General features: G+C 35.4%; 1 protein-coding gene across 1 annotated transcript in view; it reads left to right on the forward strand.

The window, feature by feature from the left end:
* ITFG1 (integrin alpha FG-GAP repeat containing 1) overlaps positions 1 to 20,202 on the forward strand; it is a 285,005-nt gene that overhangs the window by 210,454 nt on the left and 54,349 nt on the right. Inside the window, exons 13-14 of the mRNA XM_040253601.1 lie at positions 10,419 to 10,462; positions 17,450 to 17,528. Of these exons, the coding sequence (XP_040109535.1) occupies positions 10,419 to 10,462; positions 17,450 to 17,528 (123 nt within the window). The remainder of the gene's footprint in view (positions 1 to 10,418; positions 10,463 to 17,449; positions 17,529 to 20,202) is intronic.

Consider the following 20,202-nt stretch of genomic DNA (forward strand, 5'->3'; position numbering starts at 1 on the left):
CTTTAGAGAGCATGTGTCATCCATTATCCAGCCTCATTCATTCACTCTGCCTGTTCAAGGCTCCCACTTTTCTAGATAATTTTCTTGTATGTGAACAGACTTATACAAAGTGAAAGTGAAGTTGCTCAGTTGTGTCCGACTCTTTGCGGCCCCATGGACTGTAGCCTACCAGGCTCCTCAGTCCATGGAATTTTCCAGGCAAGAATACTGGAGTGGGTTGCCATTTCCTTCTCCAGAGGATCTTCCCAACCTAGGGATGGAACCCAGGTCTCCAGCACTGCAGGCAGATGCTTTACCGTCTGAGCCACAAGAACCCTTTAAAACCAGACTACTTCCCTCTATGCCAGGTCAGAGTGTTAAAGACCCGAAGCATAGGATTTGGAAGCTTTTAGATTCTGGAATCATAGGATTTGGAAGCTTTTGGATTCTGGAATCATAGGATTTGGAAGCTTTTGTAAGCCTTATAAATTATTTTAAAACAAGGAAAGGTGAAGTGATTTGCATTGACTCACACTTAATCGAATATCTTATACTACATGATTAAAAAGCCTAAAAAGAGCTGAACTTCAGGTTTTTAGCCAGTGTTAGTATCAGGTAGTTACTTTGGGATTTGTTCTTGGTGAGTACTAATGACCTATATAGATTATGATTAATCTGATACGTACTGAAACTGACAACAACAAAAATCCTGTTAATAACAGAAGGTGAACTACTAACACATATATAAAATGTATGCTATATTGTGTTTCTCAGCAACATTTAATTCAGTTCTTTCTTTGTTTTTGAAGAAATTACATCTAATTATAATATGTTTAAACATTAAAGCTATGTTTAAACCGTACTGTGAACCTGTCACATTAATATACTGACAAAGATGAGAAGAGAAATGAAAATAAAAATTTTCCTTTTATAGCCTATTATTTGAAGAAACCTAATGCTTTTCAGACTTTTTAAAAATTTTATTAGTTCAAGGGAGAAAGGCAGTAAGATGTATGTATGTGAGTAGGTGTGTTCCTTTTTTTCTAATGATAAAACTAAAGGAGGGTCACAGAGGGATTTAGAGATAAAGCCAAAGCTAAGTAAAATTTCAGTGTTCCTTAACAAAAGCAGTATAATGGCTGAAAGTAGCCAAAGACATTTTTTTTTCTGCCTTACCTCAAACATACATAGTGAATACAGCCCAGAAATGATACAGTCTAAATATGCCTTTCCTGCTGCAGTACCCATATAGAAGTCACTGGAAAAAAGGTCAGGTTGTTTTATAGTGAAATAATAATTTCAGGCTAAGAACAAGTTAACCTTTATTTGGGAGTTCTGCATTCCTAATTAAACAGTTATCAATATTAACAATATTAAACAATAAACATTCTTAATTAAACAATAACATTAATTAAGCCCAAGGATTAGTATTATTCCTTCTTGTGTCTTTAGTTGCAAAACCCAAGGAAATGCATATTCTATCTGTATTATGTAGACAACTCTTTTTATAAGACATATATGTGTGCAGACACACCTCAGAGATACTTGGGTACTTGGGTTACAGATGACTGCAGTAAGTATCACAATAATGTGGGTTAACAAGCTTTTTGGTTTCCCAGTACCTATGAATATTATGTTCATATTATGCTTTATTAACTGTTCAACATCATTATGTCTTAAAAAATTATAATTGTAATTAAAAAATATTCTATTGCTAAAATATACTAAGCATCGTCTGAACTTTCAGCAAGTCATAGTAATAACATCAAAGATCGGTGACCACAAATCATTGTAACAAATGATAATGTTTGAAATATTGTGAGAATTACCAAAATGTGACACAGAGACACAAAGTGAGCAAATGCTGATAGAACAATGGCGCTGACAGATTTGCTTGACACAAGGTCACCACAGATCTTCAATTTATTTAAAAAAAACAATATCTGAGAAGTGTAATAATGCAAAGCTCAGTAAAACAAGACATACCTATATAGTATATATGACATGTATGATATGTATATCTATGATACATTTAAATCTTCTCATTATGATCCTATTTCACACTATTACAGTGTGAAACTTCAAATTTAATAGAGGAAGTCTTGTTAAAAACAAAAACAGATACAGGAACTCAATTTTTATCTTGGTATATATAAAATGAAAGAGACTCATGTAATTTTGAATAAGTACTCTCTCAACTATGCTAAACAAAACACAGACATCTTATCTTGTACAGAAAATAAAGTAATTCAGTGGTTCATTGATTTCCCACCTTATATAAATAAATATAGGATAATGTGTTTTTTAAATGAATTAGTGTCTAGTGACCGCATGGTCTTTTTCAAAAGAGTGTCATTCCCTTTCTGACCTTGAGTAATGTACTGGCCCAAGAAGCTTCAGTTTCTGCTCCTAAAGAAAAAAGGGTGGGAGGAAGAGGGTAATTAGACTTACTTCACAGCCTTGCTGTGAGGATTAAGGAAGAGCATATATGAAACTTTAGCATATGAACTTTGAGGGCAGGGTGGTACAAACATTCAGTCCATGACAGTGGATTATAATAAGTTGGTAACAGTATCTGGATAGTTGGGTTAAAGTGATTTTTATTTTCTCCTTCTTCGTTCTCTGTATTTTTAAATTTTTTCTCAAATAACATGTTATTATAGAAAAGTATTCACAAATATATATAGTAAGTGAATGGTAGATTAGTGGTTGCTTTGGGCCAGGGGTGGGAATGGGGCATGATGGCTAAAAGGTACAGGGTTTCTTTATTGTGATGAAAACTGATTGTGTTGATGATTGCACAATTCTGGGAATTTACTAAAAACCATTGAATAGGACCCTTTGAACGGGTGAATGCTCTGGTGTATGAATTATATCTCAGTAAAGTTGCTACAAAAATGAATGTATGAAGGGAGTTTTGGAAATACTGTAGATCTGTTTAGCAGCACTGACAGTCACTATATCCAGTATCTTCTCCCACATTTGCACATTATTGTCTTCACTTTGACTGCCACTTAGTTTTTCTCAGTGAGGATCTATCCGTTTATGTAGCAAGCATCTATTGCAGTCAACTTGGAAGAGGAAGGTGTATGCATGTAAAATAGCTAAAGAACAGTGAAAAGAATTTTATACTCAAATGTTGAATGGAACTATATGTATATAGGATTATTAAGATCAAAGAAGTCTTCTGTGAAGATGATAGTTGAGAACCTAGATCCTTGAAAGATGGTTAAGGTTTGGCAAAAGCAAAATGAGTAGTGGTATAACATTCTAGGAAGGAGAGGCCATGATTGTAATAATAAAGAATGAGCAGACAGAAAGAAGTAGAAACTAACTCACCTCCATGTACTGTGTTGAAGATTAAAAAGAGAGAATATTGATAGCATCATTGGTAAATGGGCACCCCATGGCAAAGAAAAGATTTTGTCAGTGACCCAATAACTACAGAGACTTACTGAATTAATCAAGATTCTCCAGAAAAACAACATCAATGGAATACAGAGAAAAAGAGAGAAAGATTTATTGTAAGGAATTTGTTCATAAAGTTATGGAAGCTGGCATGTCCAGCTTCCAGGCAGCGGTAGAACCAGGAAGAATGGTGTCCAGTTCTTCGGGCAGGAAAAGGTGATGTTCTCGTTTGAAGACCCATCAGGCAGGAGGCTTCTTCCTCAGGAGACGTCAGTCTTTTGTTCTGTTCACCTGGGTGGATGAGGCCCACACATTATGAAAAACAATCCGCTTTACCCAGTTTACTGATTAAATGTTAATCTTATCTGAAAACACCCTCACAGACACACCTAGAGTAATATTTGATCAAGTACCTGGACACCTCATGACCCAGTCAAGTTGGCACATAAAATTATCTGTCACACTTACTATTTAAATTCTTCATCAAAAAAGTCTGTGATCAAGTGTGCAGATAAAGAAGATGAATTTTACAGCAATGTTCAGAAGAAAAAAATAGATGTTCATTAAAAAAACTGATGTTCTGACCTGAGGGCTTTGACGAGAGTAACCACCTAGGAATACAGACATCTAGGTGTGAGCTGACAAGACAGTAGAAATACAGTTGTAGCAATGAGTGTTCAGGTGTATAGCTTGATAAGATTTTACATAGGTATCTTCCCTTATAGCCACGCTCCAATCAAAATAAAATATTTCCAGTGCCCAAGAAGGGTCCCTTCCTTATATTCCCTGCAAAAGTATAACCACTGTTCTGATCTCTGTCACCACAGTTTTTCCTTTTCTAGCTGTCATATAAGTGTAATCATATAGTATATACTCTTTGTGTCTGACTTCTTTAATACTGTGTCTGTGAAGTTCATCCAACATATACGTTTGTAAATGTAATCTTACTGAACATATTTGCCTGTCTGTTTTTTTGACCTTAGTAAGAGTATAAACCCCCTTTCATGCCAACACTTGTAGGTCTCTCATGCTCTAACAGCTCCATGTCATTCCATAAAACTGTAGATGTTCCACAATTTATTTAGCATTTTCACTCTTAGTGGACACATAAGTAGTTTCTAATGTTTCATGTACATGAATGTGATGAGTTGAGAGGCTGTGTTTTCAGTGTTAATAGACAGTACTAAGTTACCTTTCCCAAAAATCACAGACATTTATATCCCACCAGCATAACACTGTCCAGTTTACCACATAATCATCTGAGCCTTGTAAATTTTTATTTCACTAAGAAATTTGGTTTTCTGATATATTTGTTTTTCACCATGCAAATGGTGAAAAAAATACAGGAGTCTATAATATTGAAAAGTAAGTCCCTTTTGCACCAATGTTTCCCAGTGGTCCAATTCTTCCCCCCCACCCAAAGCAACCTCTTCTTTGTGTCTATTCAAGATATTTTATGCACTTACATAAGCACATGTGTTTATATGCTTTTATTTTACATAAATGGTAGTTCTAGACTTTGCTTTCTCCATTTAATGATGTATCTTAGAGATTATGCCTTAACAATATAGTCTAGAGCTACCTCATTATTTTAACTATCAAACAGTATCATGTAGTATGGACACTGTTCATGTTCATGGGTTCTCAAAAAATGGAGAAGAGGGCAGCAAAGGATGAGACAGTTAGGTAGCATCACCAACTCAGTGGACGTGAATTTGAGCAAACTCTGGGAGATGGTGAAGGACAGAGAAGCCTGGCGTGCTGCCATCCATGGGGTTGCAAAGAGTCGGACATGACTTAGCAACTGAACAACAACAACACAATGAATACAACATAATTTAATCAGTTCTTATTGATACCAGTTTATTTTCATTCTCTTGTTATTATAATTAATACCTGTAGAATAAATTCCTAAAAATGGAACCACTAAAAAATAATTTATGTACACTTTTAAAATAAACTCTGTTGAACTATACATGTAGAAAAGTGTACATAAGTACAGAGGTCTACATGTTTTGACAAAGTAAATATACACATGTAAATACACCCAGATCAAGAAAAACATGATACCCGCAACCAGAAGCTTCCTCGTGCCCACCCTTTCTGCTACTAGCCCAGTTCACCTGAAGGTAACCAGTAATTTAATTTCTAACACCTTAGATTAATTCTGCCTGGTTTTGAATTTGTATTTTTTATTTTAACAGATGTCTCTTCATGAAAATTTGATGTTGACACCTCTATATAGGAGAATTCACATTTCCTAACACCCTCACCAACCCAAAAGATTATTAAACTTTTTGAGTTTTGCCAACTATAAAGTGAAAAGTGTTGTCTTATTTTGCATTCTTCTTATACTGAGTAAAGTTCTGCATCTTTTCATATGTTCAAGAGCCATTTGTACTTTTATTTCTATAAATGGTTCTGTCCTTTTTCATTTCCTTATTGATTTATACTATAGTATATATTAAATTAATCTTTTGTGATATATTTTGTAAATATTCTTCATAGTTTATCATTTATCTTTGGTTTTGTTTTTCCTACAGACGTTTTTATTGGTCTTTGATTTTTTCCTTTCTGTTAGGGTATAAAATTGATTTTTTTGTTTCCTGGCTAGTGAAGCTGAGTATCTTTCATCCTGGTTTTTTTGTTATTATTTGTACTTTCTCTTCTGGATATTGCTTCTCTATATCCTTTGTTTTTATTAGATTATCATCTCCTCATCCATATCTAGAAGCTCTTTGTATGTTAGCAAGTATCTCTTTATATTTTTTTAAAAAGTTCATAGCCCCTTGTCATTTTGTTAATTTTATGGTAACTTTTATTTTGTAACAGCTTTATTGAGATATAATTTACATACCATAGCGTTTGCCCATTTCAAGTATACCATGTAATTTACATACCATACTGTTTGCCCGTTTCAAGTATACCATTCAGTGGCTTTTTGCATATTTACAGAATTGTGCCAATATCACCACAATCATTTTCATCACCACAGAAAAAGCTTATACCCTTTAAAAAACTTTTTAATTTTATACTAGAGTATAGTTAATTAACAATGTTGTGATAGTTTCATGTGTACTGCAAACTGATTTAGTTATACGTGTATCTATTCTTTTTCAAATCATTTTCCCATTTAGGTTGTTATACAATAATGAGCCGAGTTCCTGGTCTTAGACAGTAGGTCCTAGTATAGCAGTATGTACATCTCAATTCCAAACTTTCTATCCCTTCCCCTCACCCCACCCTGCTCTCCTGGTTCATTCTCTTTAAGTCTGTGAGTCTGTTTCTGTTTTGTAAAGAAGTTCATTTGTACCAGTTCTTTTTTGATTCTGCATATAAGCAATATCATATTATGTTTCTTTCTCTGACTTCACTCAGTATAGCAAAAACTAAAAATAGAGCTACCATATGATCCTGAAACCCTGTACCATTTAGCTGCCACCATCAATCCCCCAGCCCCAGCCCTCAGCAACCACTACTGTCTGTATTCATAGATTTATCTATCCTGGATATGTCATATAAATGGGGTCATATAATATGCAGTCCTTTGTGACTGACTTCTTTCACTTGCCATAATGTTTTTAAGATCCATCTTTGATGTAGCATGCATCAGCACTTTATTCCTTTTAATTGTCAAATGTCCACATGAATTGTCAAATATCTATATGAATATTCCACATTTTGTTTATCCATCAGTTGATAGAAGTTTGGATGATTTCTGCTTCTTGGCTATCATGAATAATACTGTTGTGAACATTCAGGTACAAGTTTTTGTGTGGACATATATTTTAATTTCTCTTGATATATACCTAAGAATGGAATGGCTGGGTTAAATGGGAATTCTTTGTTCACCTTTTTAAGGAATTGCTATTTCCAAAGCAGCTGGACCATTTTGCATTCCCATAGAAATGTATGAGTATCCAGTTTGTCCATATCTTCACCCAAATTTGTAATCTGACTTTTTGATCATACCCATTCTAATGGGTATGAAGCCTGGCGTGCTACAGTCCATGGGGTCACAGAGAATCAGACACAACTTGGCGACTGAACAACAAAATGGGTATGAAACGGTATCTCATTTGTTTGTTGTTTAGTTGCTAAGTCTTCTCCAACTCTTTGTGACCCCATAAGACTATAGCCCACTAAGCTCCTCTGTCCATGAGGTTTCCCAAGCAAAACTACTGGAATGGGTTGCCATTTCCTTCTCCAAGGGATCTACCCAGGGATCAAACCCAGGTCTCCTGCGTCGGCAGGCAAATTCTTTACCACTGAGACACCAGGGAAGCCAGTATCTCATTATGGGTTTGTTTACAGTCTTAACCTTTTAGTGTGTGTGGTTAAGAAAAAAAAAAGTAACATAAAATTTACTATCTTAACCATTTTTAAGTGTTCAGTAGTGTTAAATTTATTCATATTGAACTTTTTCATCTTTTAAATTTGAAACTCTACACCCATTTAACAGCTATCCCCTTTCCCTCCTGCTAAACTCTGGTAACCAGCATTCTACTTGTTTCTCTGAATTTGACAAACTTAGATACCTCATGTAAGTGGTATCATACAGTATTTGTCTTTTTATGACTGGCTTGCTTAGCATAATGTCCTCAAAGTTCATCCATGTTGTAACATGTGGCAGGATTTCTTCCCTTTTTAAAGCTGAATAATATTCCTTCTGAGTGTATACCAAGATTTGTTTGTTCATTCATCTGCTGCTCTTGTTATTGTTCAGTCTCTCAGTCATGTCTGACTCTTTGCAACCCTGTGGACTGCAGCATGTCAGGCTTCCCTATCCTCACCATCTCCCAGAGTGTGCTCAGATTCATTTATCTGCTAATGGACGTTCATTTGGGTCATTTCCACCTCATGGATATTGTGAATTGTGTACATTTCATTGTGATTTTGCTATACATTTCCCTGATCACTAATGATGCTGAGCCTCTTTTCATGAGCTTTTTGTATCTCTATATCATCTTTGGAGAAATTCCTATTCAGATCCTTTGCCCATTTTTTAACTGGGTTGGCTTTTTATTACTGAAGCATAAGAGTTCTTTATATTAATTATGTCTTTGCCCAGTGTAATTTTCATGTTATGAATCAAAGTCTAACTTTATTTTCCTCCAAGTAGCCAACTATCCAGTACCATTTATTGAATAATCCATCTTTTACCTTTTTTAACAAGCATTTATTGAACAAATACATTTGGGTAGGTCCTAAAAACATGATAAAAATTATGCAGAACTTTCATACTGGTACAAAGACAGACCTGTGAGTAAATAGTGTACTGTTTAGCAAGATAATGTTTAATGAAGGTTTAGGAAAATCATTTTAGGACAAGTGAAAAATAATGTCTGCCTAGAGTTGAACCCATGGCTGATTCATGTCAATGTATGGCAAAAACCACTACAGTATTGTAAAGTGATTAGTCTCCAATTAAAATAAATTAATTTTTAAAAAGGAGAGGGAGAATTAAGGTCATGGAGTGTTTGAGAATAAGAGAGTGAGAACTAGGCACTGTGCTGGGGTAAGGAACTTAAACATTAAAAACTGATTTGGAGGTACAAAATTTTTTTTTCACTGTTTGCTCAGGTCATATTTAATATAAATGCTCTGTGGTAAATAAACAGGTGTTTTCCTTTGTGGTGAATTATGTCATTCATTTTTTAATGCCTTTGCATTTTATATACCCTTCCCAAGTATAAGATTTTTGTTAGAATGATTATCATTTCACATTTGTGGAATATAAACGAACATAAAGAACCATTTTCCTATGGATATAGTTAAACTAGCCAGTAATCACAATTATTATTCATACAATTCATTACTGAGTATTATCAGTTATTTTCCTTTAATTTATAACATATAGAAGACTTACTAGCACATAAAGTGTGCCTTCTTATAAAGAAATTAGTTTGCATGAGGTGGTAGTAGTATAGTTATGTTTCAAAGCTTATATTAGTTATAGAAAGAATATTCAGATGTCCTTTGTGGTTGTTGTTCAGTTGCTCAGCTATGTCCGACTCTTTGTGACCCCATGGAAATAGCCAGTTGGCAATATATACAGCCTTGACATACTCCTTTCCCAATTTTGAACTAGTCCGTTGTTTCATGTCTGTTTCTAACTGTTGCTTTTTGACCTGAGTACAGGTTTCTCAGGAGGCAGGTAAGGTGGTGTGGTATTCCCACCTCTTGAAGAATTTTCCAGTTTGTTGTGATCCACACAGTCAAAGGCTTTAGTGTAGTCAGTGAAGCAGATGTTGTTCTGCAATGCCCTTGCTTTTTCTATGATCCAGTGGATGCTGGCAATTTGATCTCTGGTTCCTATGCCTTTTCTGAATCTAATTTGTCTTGTACATCTGTAAGTTCTCAGTTCACATGCTATTGAAGCCTGTCTTGAAGGATTTTGAGCATTACCATGCTAGCATGTGAAATAAGCACAATTATGTGGTAGTTTGAACATTCTTTGGCATTGCCCTTCTTTGAGATTGGAATAAAAACTGACCTTTTCCAGTCCTGTCGCCACTGCTGAGTTTTCCAAATTTGCTGGCATATATAGTTACGTTTTCCATAAAAGTTATCAAGGGTGCCTAAATTCTTTGACCCAGAAAATTTGAATAGATAAATGGTAACAGTCTAGTTTGAGATATGAAGTATTAAATGTTCTATTTGGTTTTTTTCAGTATAAGTTTTAATTAGTTTGTACTTCTCTGTCAGATTCTAAGTCATCCTTGGAATGTAGCTAACCAGCTGGGAAATAGGGCCAACAGGTGTATTATATATCCGTAATTAATTATATCACCTATATATTTTTAAAAATGGCATCAGCTTGACTGCTTAATAAAGGCTTTTGAAATAACTGGCATAAAGTGAACAACAGAGATTTAACTTACTCAGATCTAAAGCAACTGGGTTGATTTTTACTTGTGATCATGAATCAATAGGGCATATTAATAGATTTTAGGGGGAAATTAGAGCTCACTTTAAATATAAGCTTACATTATAACAGTAATAACAGGCTTTTTTAAATTTTTCCACAGTTCTTAGTGGTCTCTGTTCTAATGACTGTCCTCGTAAGATAACAGTAAGTAACTTTCTTAGTTGTAAATATTTCTGTTAAAGTTCTCTGCATGATAGATACATAAAATAATTGTTATAGGTTAAATCAAATTGATATTACTTTTAGAAGTGATTAAAATGTCCTTCATTGCTCAAGTAAAGTTTACTAGGAATAAAGTTCCTTTCCTAAAAACTTTCTCACCTCAAGGTTTATTTCCTTAATGAGTCTTCTCTGATACACTTGGAAAAATGACCACAGCTCCCATCATTTCTGGGCATCCTGCTGCCGTTTCACATGTATAATACTTGGTCACACTTTATCTGTTCATATTTAATGCATTTCCCCAGACTGTAATCCCTTGAGGTCAAGAACCATGCCATCTTTGAATACCTCACCCATAGCACAGGTCAAGCATATAGTAGATAAGTAATGAATTTTTGGTGTAATCTTAATATTGACTTGCTGTCTAGTGGAATGTTTCCATGAAATAACAAAATGTGAAAATAATAAGAAACTGTCAATTCATTTAAATTGTAATGAGAACACTACATTTTATTTAAAAGCATGAGTACATTCACATGTGTGTGTATGTGTGTGTGTTGGTATATTCTTGTTTGAGTCCTTGTAGTAACCTTTGTTACATAAGGAATTATCCTGAATTTAAAGATGAGAAAACTTGAGGCTCAGAGAAATAAACTATCCAAAGTCATAGAGCCATTAAGTAGTGTAACTAAAACACAGAACTAGGTATTCTGATTATAGCCTCATATTTTTAACACACCTTTAAAGCATTGCTTCATCATCAACGTCCTATGTATGGTTGGGAAACGTCTTATATTTAACACATTTGGAATCCCTGACCAGGAGATCTGCATGCAAAGATTTAATCTAGACTCTTCTTGAGAGCAAGACCTCTGGAGTAATGAAGACTGTCAGAAGAAGTTGGTCTGTGAGCTGTGAAGCAAAGATGGTTTTTCAAAGATGGCCCAGATTGAAGCAACAGGGCCATGCCTTTGTATTCTGCATCAATCAGACATTGCATGCAGGCAGTCCCCAGGAAGGGGTTATAATTTGTACAAGCCAGTTCCCTTTGGCTGAGAACCATTTTTAGGTTAAGAACTCAGCGATGAGCTATCCTCAACTAATACTTGGAGCAGCTCAGGGAATACTGTCTCACTCCTAAAGGGGACGGACGTCTGTCACCACAACCATTATGAGTACCATGAGTACCTGGTCAGACATATCTGCTTTCATATCCAAAATGTGGACATATCGAAGGCGAGGTCTGAGGAGGAGAGATGCAGAGGGTACCTGGGAATTCTCTGTACTTTCCACTTAATTTTGCTGTGAATCTGAAACTGCTAATAAAAATAATGTCTGGTTTTTTTTTTAATTAAATGCAAGTCTGACTAACTGGAGGCCAAAGATTAATTTGGTTATTCAAGAATTGTCTACCCAGTTTGTGAAACATTCAGACCCTTTGTTCCTCTTTTCTCTGATTGATGATATTCCCATCATGTGGCTCTTTCATTACCCTAGTCAAACAAAGTTCTAGCAGAAAAATTGGTAGAAAGGCCATTTGCTTAAGGCAGGTTGTATCTCTGAGGTCACCAGTGCTCCCATTCTCCATGTCTTAGATTTACATCCTGTGGAGAACAGAGCCATTGAGAAGGTCACGCAGGTAAAGTGCGGCATGCAGGGCTGCTCTTACAGTGGCTATCTTAGCAGTCCAGCACCTCTGGGCTTTTCTGCAGGTGATACACCTGCCTCCCATTCACTCATTCATAGCTTTATTTGAAGTTCAGATCCTATTGAACTGCCCCTCATGTCTATCATTTTCCTTCCCCACTGATATCATAGATCACAATTTTGTGGCAAACTAAAAGAAACAAATATACACTATACTACCCCAGTTTTCCATATATCAAATGTATGCCCACTTTGAAATTATTTACTTCATGCCAAAGTGGGCCTTCTTCATATTGCTTTGATATCAGATCCACTTGATCATAGTGGAAAATGTTATGTTAGGTATGGCCCAGAGATCAAGAGGGAAAGGTGCATACCATATGATATTCTTACCACTTGAGTTAAATCATGAATTGAATAAATACTGTTCTGCTGCCTGTATATTTCTACCTGCTACAGGCAACCTGTCTGATATATGGAGAGAGGAAAGAATATCTTAAGTCAGCAATTAGTCTCACCCAAATTTCTTTATTTCCAGATTCCTTCATTTTCATTCACCTTTAGCTGCTCACTCCCATGTCCATGTGATAGGCCTTGGGCTTTGTTTGCTTTGTGTCCAGTCGCTCAGTCATGTCTAACTCTTTGCGACCCTGTGCACTGTGGCCCACCTGGCTCCGCTGTCCATGGGACTTTCCCAGCAAGAATACTGGAGTGGGTTGCCATTTCCTCCTCTAGGGGATCTTCCCAACCCAGGATCAAGCCCGTGGCTACCTGCTTCTCCTGACTTGCAGGTGGATTCTTTACTGCTGTAATGATAGGCCTTATCTACCAGAAGTGTTTTACTTTGGAAATCTCAGTGCCATCCATCAACTCTAATCCAAAGCTATTTTTTCCAGTCCTCTCACTCTTGTTATCATAACTATACCTATTTGATTTTAAATCTGTTTCTTGACCTGTATCAACCTGTTTTCTGTACCTACCTCCTTATTTAGCTACCATATATCAACCATCACTTTTGCCGCTATGTTTAACTCCCATAAAGCACTATGCTTTTACTCTACCTGCCTGGCAAAGTTACACCCCTGGGTTAATCCAACTGTCTCTCTTGCTCACTCCCAGCTCTAGGCTATTAGGCATTTCTAAAGAAAAATATACAGCCCTGAATGTTGTCACCACCACTGATTCATTGCCGTCAACCTCAAATAAGTATTTCTAATTGTATCATAGTGTTACCTAGATTTCTGGACACCTTTTCTTAGGGTACTTTCAGGATTTTCTCTTTGTCTTTGATAGTCTACTGATTTGAGTGTGATATGTATAGATATAGGTTTTTAAGTATTTTTGCTGTTGGGTATTCTCTAAACTTTTTGGATCTGTGGTTTGGTGTCTGTCATTAATTTTGGAAAATTCTTATATTATTTCCTCAAATATTTCTTCTGTTCTTTTTTCCCTTTTGGTAGTCCCACAATACATATGTTATACCTTTGATAACTGTCCCACAATTCTTAGATAGTCTGTTCCAAATTTTCATTAGTTTTTCTCTTTGCAATTCAGTTCTGGAAGTTTCTATTGATATATCTTCAGACTTACTGATCCTTTCCTCATCTGTACCCAGTCTACTGATGAGCTCATCAAACGCCATTTTTCATTTCTATTGCAGTACTTTTTATTTCTGCCATTTCCTTTAGATTCTTTCTTGGCATTTCCATCTCTCTGCCTATATTAACAATCTTTTATTGCATATTGTCTGCTTTTTTTCCATTAGAGGTGTTATCATATTAGTCAGTTATTTTAATTTCTGGTCTGATAATTCCAGCATCCCTGCCATATGTGAGTCTGGTACTGATGCTTGCTTTGTCTACTCACACTTTGTTTTCTGCCTTTTAGCATGCTTTGAAATTTTTGTTGAGAGCCAGACATGAGGTACTGGGTGAAAGGAACTGTGGTAGATAAGCCTTCATGATGAGGACTTAGGTTTATCTGCTAGGAGTTCAGACTGTGTTACTGTTTGCAGTAGCTGTGCTGTCAAGAGACAGAAGTTTCCTTGAGTGTCTTTGTTTTTGTTTCTGTTGTCTTTGTGTCACCCTACAGACTTCTCTTAAATGGATCAGAGGTCTTCAGGTCTTTTAACTGTAATCTCATTATTAGGAACCCAATTGATGTGGTGGTGAAGTATAAAACTATGGTAGGAGAAGCATCCTATAATCCTCTGATTAAATCTCAGACTTTAGTGAGCCTGTGTCCCTAAGCTGTGACTTGCACAAGTGCTTCTCAGCTTGCCCTCCTCTACAGGTTAAATAGGAACTCTCAAACTAGTTCACACTGATTCTCCAGCAATTTTTCAATCACAGTTTAAGTGTTCCTCCCAGTACTGGCTCTAATTTCAGTCTTCTGCTTCTGGGCTTCTGCTCCCAATAAACTGCGATTCCTAAAACGTGTTAAATGCTATGATATAAGGGTAAGAGGGCTTTCCCAGTGACTAGTGGTAAAGAACCCTCCTGCCAATGCAGGAGATACAGGTTCAGTCCCTGGGTCAGGAAGACCCCTTGGAGGAGGAAATGGCAACCTGCTCCAGGATTCATGCCAGGAAAATCCCACGGACAGAGGAGCCTGGTGGGCTGCAGTCCATGGGATGGCGAGGAGTCAGACACAACTGAGCAGCTGAGCATGCATGCCTCCCAAGGGGTAAGAAACCGAACACATAGGCTCAGGTATCAGTCATATCATATCCATTGGGAATGCAGAGTAAAGGTTGAATTATTCATTATGAACATAGTACAGAGTAGCAGTTCTCAAAACTTCTTATTCTGAAGACTCCAAATAGTTGTTCTTACGTGAGTTTTATCAGTATTTCTATTTGAAATTAAAATTGGAACAATTTTAAATATTTCTATTAAATCATTTTAAAACAATAAAACCATTACATGTTAACCTCTGTTTTATTAAATAATAATTTCCTGAAATTCAACAGTGGCAGTTACTTAAGTTAGTTGTAATGTGGAATTTGAAGCTATATCAGCAAATTTTTCCAACTCTGTCACATAACTTACTGGTTATTTAGAAGTCTGTTGTTTAATTTCCACTCATTTATTAATTTCTCATGTTTCTTTCTGTGGTTGTTTTTGTTTGTTTGGTTTTGGGTTTTTTGGCCGCACTGCGTCTTCATAGCAGTGCAAAAGCTCATTGTTGTGCGTGGGCTGTTACTGATTTCCAGTTTAATTCTGTTGTGGTGAGAGAACAAACTTTGTAAAAATTTCAGTACTTTTACATTGATTGGAACTTGTTTTATGGTCTAGTATATGTTTCCCCTTAGAGAATCTTCCTTGTATGTTTGAGAAGAGTATGTATTCTGCTAAAGTTGGGTAGTCTTCTAGTCTACAAAATCTATTCTAGTGTTGTCCAAGTTTTCTGTTTCCTTGTGGATTTTATGCTTCATCTGTCTATCCATTAATGATACTAGTGTATTATTAGTATTTCTAAGAGTATTCCCTATTGTTACCTATTTCAGCCATCAATACCTCATATATTTGAGAACTCAATTAGGCACATTTATGTTTATAATTTTGTCTTCTTCATGGATTGACTCTTTAGCTGTTATAAACTCCCATTTTCTGTCTCCAATAACATTTTTATGTTAAAGTCTATTTTGTCTGATATTAATATGGCTACTCCAGCTCTTATTTGGTTACTGTTTCCATGGTATGTCTTTTCCATGCTTTTACTTTCAACCTATTTGTTGTGAAAACATTTTTAAAGTGTATCTTTTATAGACAGCATATACTTGGATGATGTTGTTCTGTCCTGCTCATCTCTGCCTTTTGATAGCAGTGTTTAATCTATTTACATGTAATATAATTACTAGTAAGATAGATTTATGTCTGCCATTTTGCTATTTTGTTCCTTAAGTGTTGCTGCTAATTACCCACACTTTTTACCAATGGGGTTTTTGCACTCCAGGGGTCCTTGCACCACACTTTGAGAACCGTTGTATGGAGGAATCACGTCTGGATTTCTGGATTCTTGTTTTTCAGTGTCAGAGTGACTGGTGCATGGTGGGAAGTTAATCTCAGCTTTAGGACTCATACAGACTTGCTTATGATTTTTTTCAATTGACTGTAGGAAAAAAGAAAAAACTTATAAAATCTATAAAATAAGATATTATAGATAGGAAAATGAAATTTTCCAAATGTGGATTAGAAAAAAATATTCAAGAATTTAATTGGGAAGGTTCACAAAATACAGTACTTATAGCCTAAGATACTGGTCTTCCAGCACATAAACTAGACCATGGGTAAGAAAATGAATCTGAGGTTACAACACTGTGATAAATATAGTCTCACAAGTATTATCTCCAAGCTTCACTGCAATGAGACAGGTTTAAAATATTAAAGGGATTTCACCATTCCAAAGAAACAAACCCATAAGAGATGAAATATTTTATGTTAAGAAGTATATATCACATTAGTGATGTTTGTTACTAAGCATGTGAAGTAATTTACAGCTAGTAGAAGTGATGTTTGCATTTATGCATTGGGTGACATACATAAGAATGCCATGTTTATCATGGGAAAAAAATGGAAATGAGTGTTGATCAACAAAAGAATGAAAAATATTTATGCTATAATCATGCAGTAGAATACAACCTTGAACTATAGTACATGCTTAATCATGGATGAGTCTCATGTTAATATATTTTTTAAACAGTCACAGAAGGATACATACATAGAAATTTAAAAGAGTCGTAACTAAATATATTTTAACATTTATATATATGATAAAACTTACATTTTCCTTAACTGGAAAAGAATGTATTCTCTAAGTCTAGTACAGGATATAAAATGTTTTAGAACAACTCATCAGTATTTTTTATTCTATTAGGGTTACAATGGATGGATTTTATTTATATTTACTGGGAAAATATAAACTATTCCAGTTCATTCCCAAAGGGAAAAGCAATGCTATAGTCAACAGAAATGTCATAATAAAACTACTTAAGGTGGGACCAAAAGTAGTAAAGAAAATTCTTCCTAAAATATTCATCTTTATGTAATAAGGAAGAAACATTATTAGATTTTAGAACTATCCAATAAAATTAATGAACTATATAAATAAAATTATCAAATCATTTAAAGTTAAGCATTTTCTACTAATACAAGGTTTTTTAATAGATAACACTGGTTATCTATTTATGAACATGTTCTCTAACTGCTATCTAATATGTAAGAATTTTATATAGAATTATTTACTTTTTGTAATAGATTGCCTGAAACTTCCAATAATGCACTTACTTTCCAAGGCTTAACTATTTCTTTTTTATTGTAGCCCTTTGGAGTAAATCAACCTGGACCTTACATCATGTATACAACTGTAGATGCAAATGGATATCTCAAAAATGGTTCAGGTAAGATTAGATATGCATATCAGTACATTTAATCAATATATTGCGTTGGCCAAAAATTTTGTAACATCTTCCAGAAAAACCCAAACAAACTTTTTGGCCAACCAAATATTAACAAAAGTAAACTGAATGGCAAAAATTATTGTTGTGTTTTCACACTCTTTATAAAATCTTCACTTTTTATATTATACTTTGTCTTTCTGTATACTTACATCAGTAGATTACCAAAAGTTCTCATGACAAATATATTAACACTAAATTCTATTGTATGGAGCCAAATCATTGTCCTTACTTTTAAGTTGAAGTAACAGAGATTAGGAATGATTGCTTGAGACATCTTGATCAAAGTATGAAGTGGTAAATTTGTTAACAGAGCTCATCTTAAAAGAAGTAAAAATCAGGAATTCAATCTACTAGATTAATCCTAGTTTTTTTCATATGTTGAATAGAAACTGGAATATTATACAGATTTATATAATATGTAAATTGTTTTGATATGTGACTATAAAGAAAAATCTTGTTTTACATTTGAATAAAGGGAAACGCAGTCAAAGCAAATGGGAAATAATACAGTAACGGATGTCTGATCTTAACAGATGGCTTAGCTGACTGAGATAAGGTCCAAACATTTCAATTCTCTAAGAAGGAAAAGGAATCCTAACATACACATATGCTTCTTTGAGACTGCTAAAATCCTAACCATGAAGAAGTACATGTAAATAGAGTTATTGTTACTCCTCCATTTTTAAGTGAACTAAATTAAAAAATAACTCATTATATGGCAATTTTCATTTTATATAATTTTATTAAATATGCCAGAGTGCACTTCCTTTTAAGCTGATTATACACATTTAACAGTCATCATGCTACTTCATTAGCACAGAAACATTCCATAAAACAAAAACTGAAAAATTCAAGGAGAAACTGACAAACTCAATTACAGTTTACCCTTGAATAACACGGAAGGTTAGGTGCGCCAATCCTCTGTGCAGTTGAAAATCTGCCTATAATCTATAGTTGGGCCTAATTCCTCCATATCCTTCAGTTCAGCCAAATGTGAATTATGTAGTACTGTAGTATTTACTATTGAGAAAAATCTGCATATGAGCAGGCCTGAGCAGTTCAAACTTGCATTATTCAAGAGTCAGTTGGATAGTCAAATATGTTGATATACTACTGTCAGTCAAACAAACTTAAAATAAATCTGGATATAGATGATTGAAATTACTTATTTACACTTTAAAACATATGTACGTTAAACTGTACAATAGATTCCAGAACAAAATGGTTTTGCTTTTTATCAGTGAACTCTTTTAGACTTTTCTTTTTTTTTAATATTTATTTTACTTTTGCCTGCATTGGGCCTTGGTTGTGGCACACTGTGGTGCACATGCTCCAGAGAGCATGGGCTCTGTGATTGTGTCACAGCTGCCCCACAGCATGTGGGGTCCTGGTTCCATGATCAGGGATTGAACCCATGTCCCCTGCACCAGAAGGCAGATTCTCAACCACTGCACCAACAGGGAAGTCCCTCTTTTAGACTTTCGAGATGCTGATAATTTCAGTTCTAGATTAAATGTTTCAGAATCCAGAAAAAGATGAAGTTATTCATTCATGTTATGAAGCTAATATAACTCCAAAAAGCTGATATAATTTTATAGCTAGTTTACAAAGCCACTCCTGTATGGATCACAGCCTTGTCATGGCAAAGGGGCTGGCATAACTCAATGAAATTATGACCCATGCTGTGCAGGGCCACCCAAGACGGATGGGTCACAGTGAAGAGTTCTGACAAAACATGCTTCACTGGAGGAGGAAATGGCAATCCACTCCAGTAGTCTTGCCATGAGAACCCCATGAACAATATCAAAAAGCAGAAAGATACAAGACCAGAAGATGAGGCCCCCAGGTTAGAAGGTGTACAGTATGCTACTAGGCAAGAGCATAGGGCAGTTACTAACAGTTCCAGAAAGAATGAAACGACTGGGCCAAAGCAGAAAGAATGTCAGTTGTGGATGTGAAAATGATGGTGGTGAAAATACAGTCCGATGCTGTAAAAACAATACTGCATAGGTACCTGGAACATGAGGTCCATTAAACAAGGTAAATGGGATGTGGTCACGCAGATGGCAAGAGGGAATGTCAACATCTTAAAACCAGTGAACTAAAATGGATGAAAATGGACGAACTGAATTCAGGGGATCGTTGTATCTACTACTGTGGGCAAGAATCCCTTAGAAGAAATGGAGTAGGCCCCAGAGACAAAAGAAGAGTCCTAGACATAGTCTTGGGTACAGTCTCAAAAACAACAGAATGATCTTGATTCATTTCCAAGGCAAACCATTCAGCATCACAGTCAGCATTACAAGTCTATGCCCCAACCGTTAATGCCAAAGAAACTGAAGTTGACCAGTTCTCTGAAGACCTACATCAGTTTCTAGAACTAACACTAAATGTCCTTTGGTGTCCTTTTCATCACAGGGGATTGGAATGCAAAAGTAGTAAGTCAAGAGATACCCAGAATAACAAGCAAGTTTGGCCATGGAGCACAAAATGAAGCAGGGCAAAGAATAATAGAGTTCTGTCAAGAGAACATGCTGATCATAGCAAATACACTTTTCCTATAAGCCAAAAGGTGACTCTACACATGGATATCACCAGGTGGGCAATACAGAAA

This window comes from Oryx dammah, unplaced genomic scaffold, assembly GCF_014754425.2.
Source record: "Oryx dammah isolate SB20612 unplaced genomic scaffold, SCBI_Odam_1.1 HiC_scaffold_13, whole genome shotgun sequence".
In the NCBI taxonomy this organism is placed as follows: domain Eukaryota; kingdom Metazoa; phylum Chordata; class Mammalia; order Artiodactyla; family Bovidae; genus Oryx; species Oryx dammah.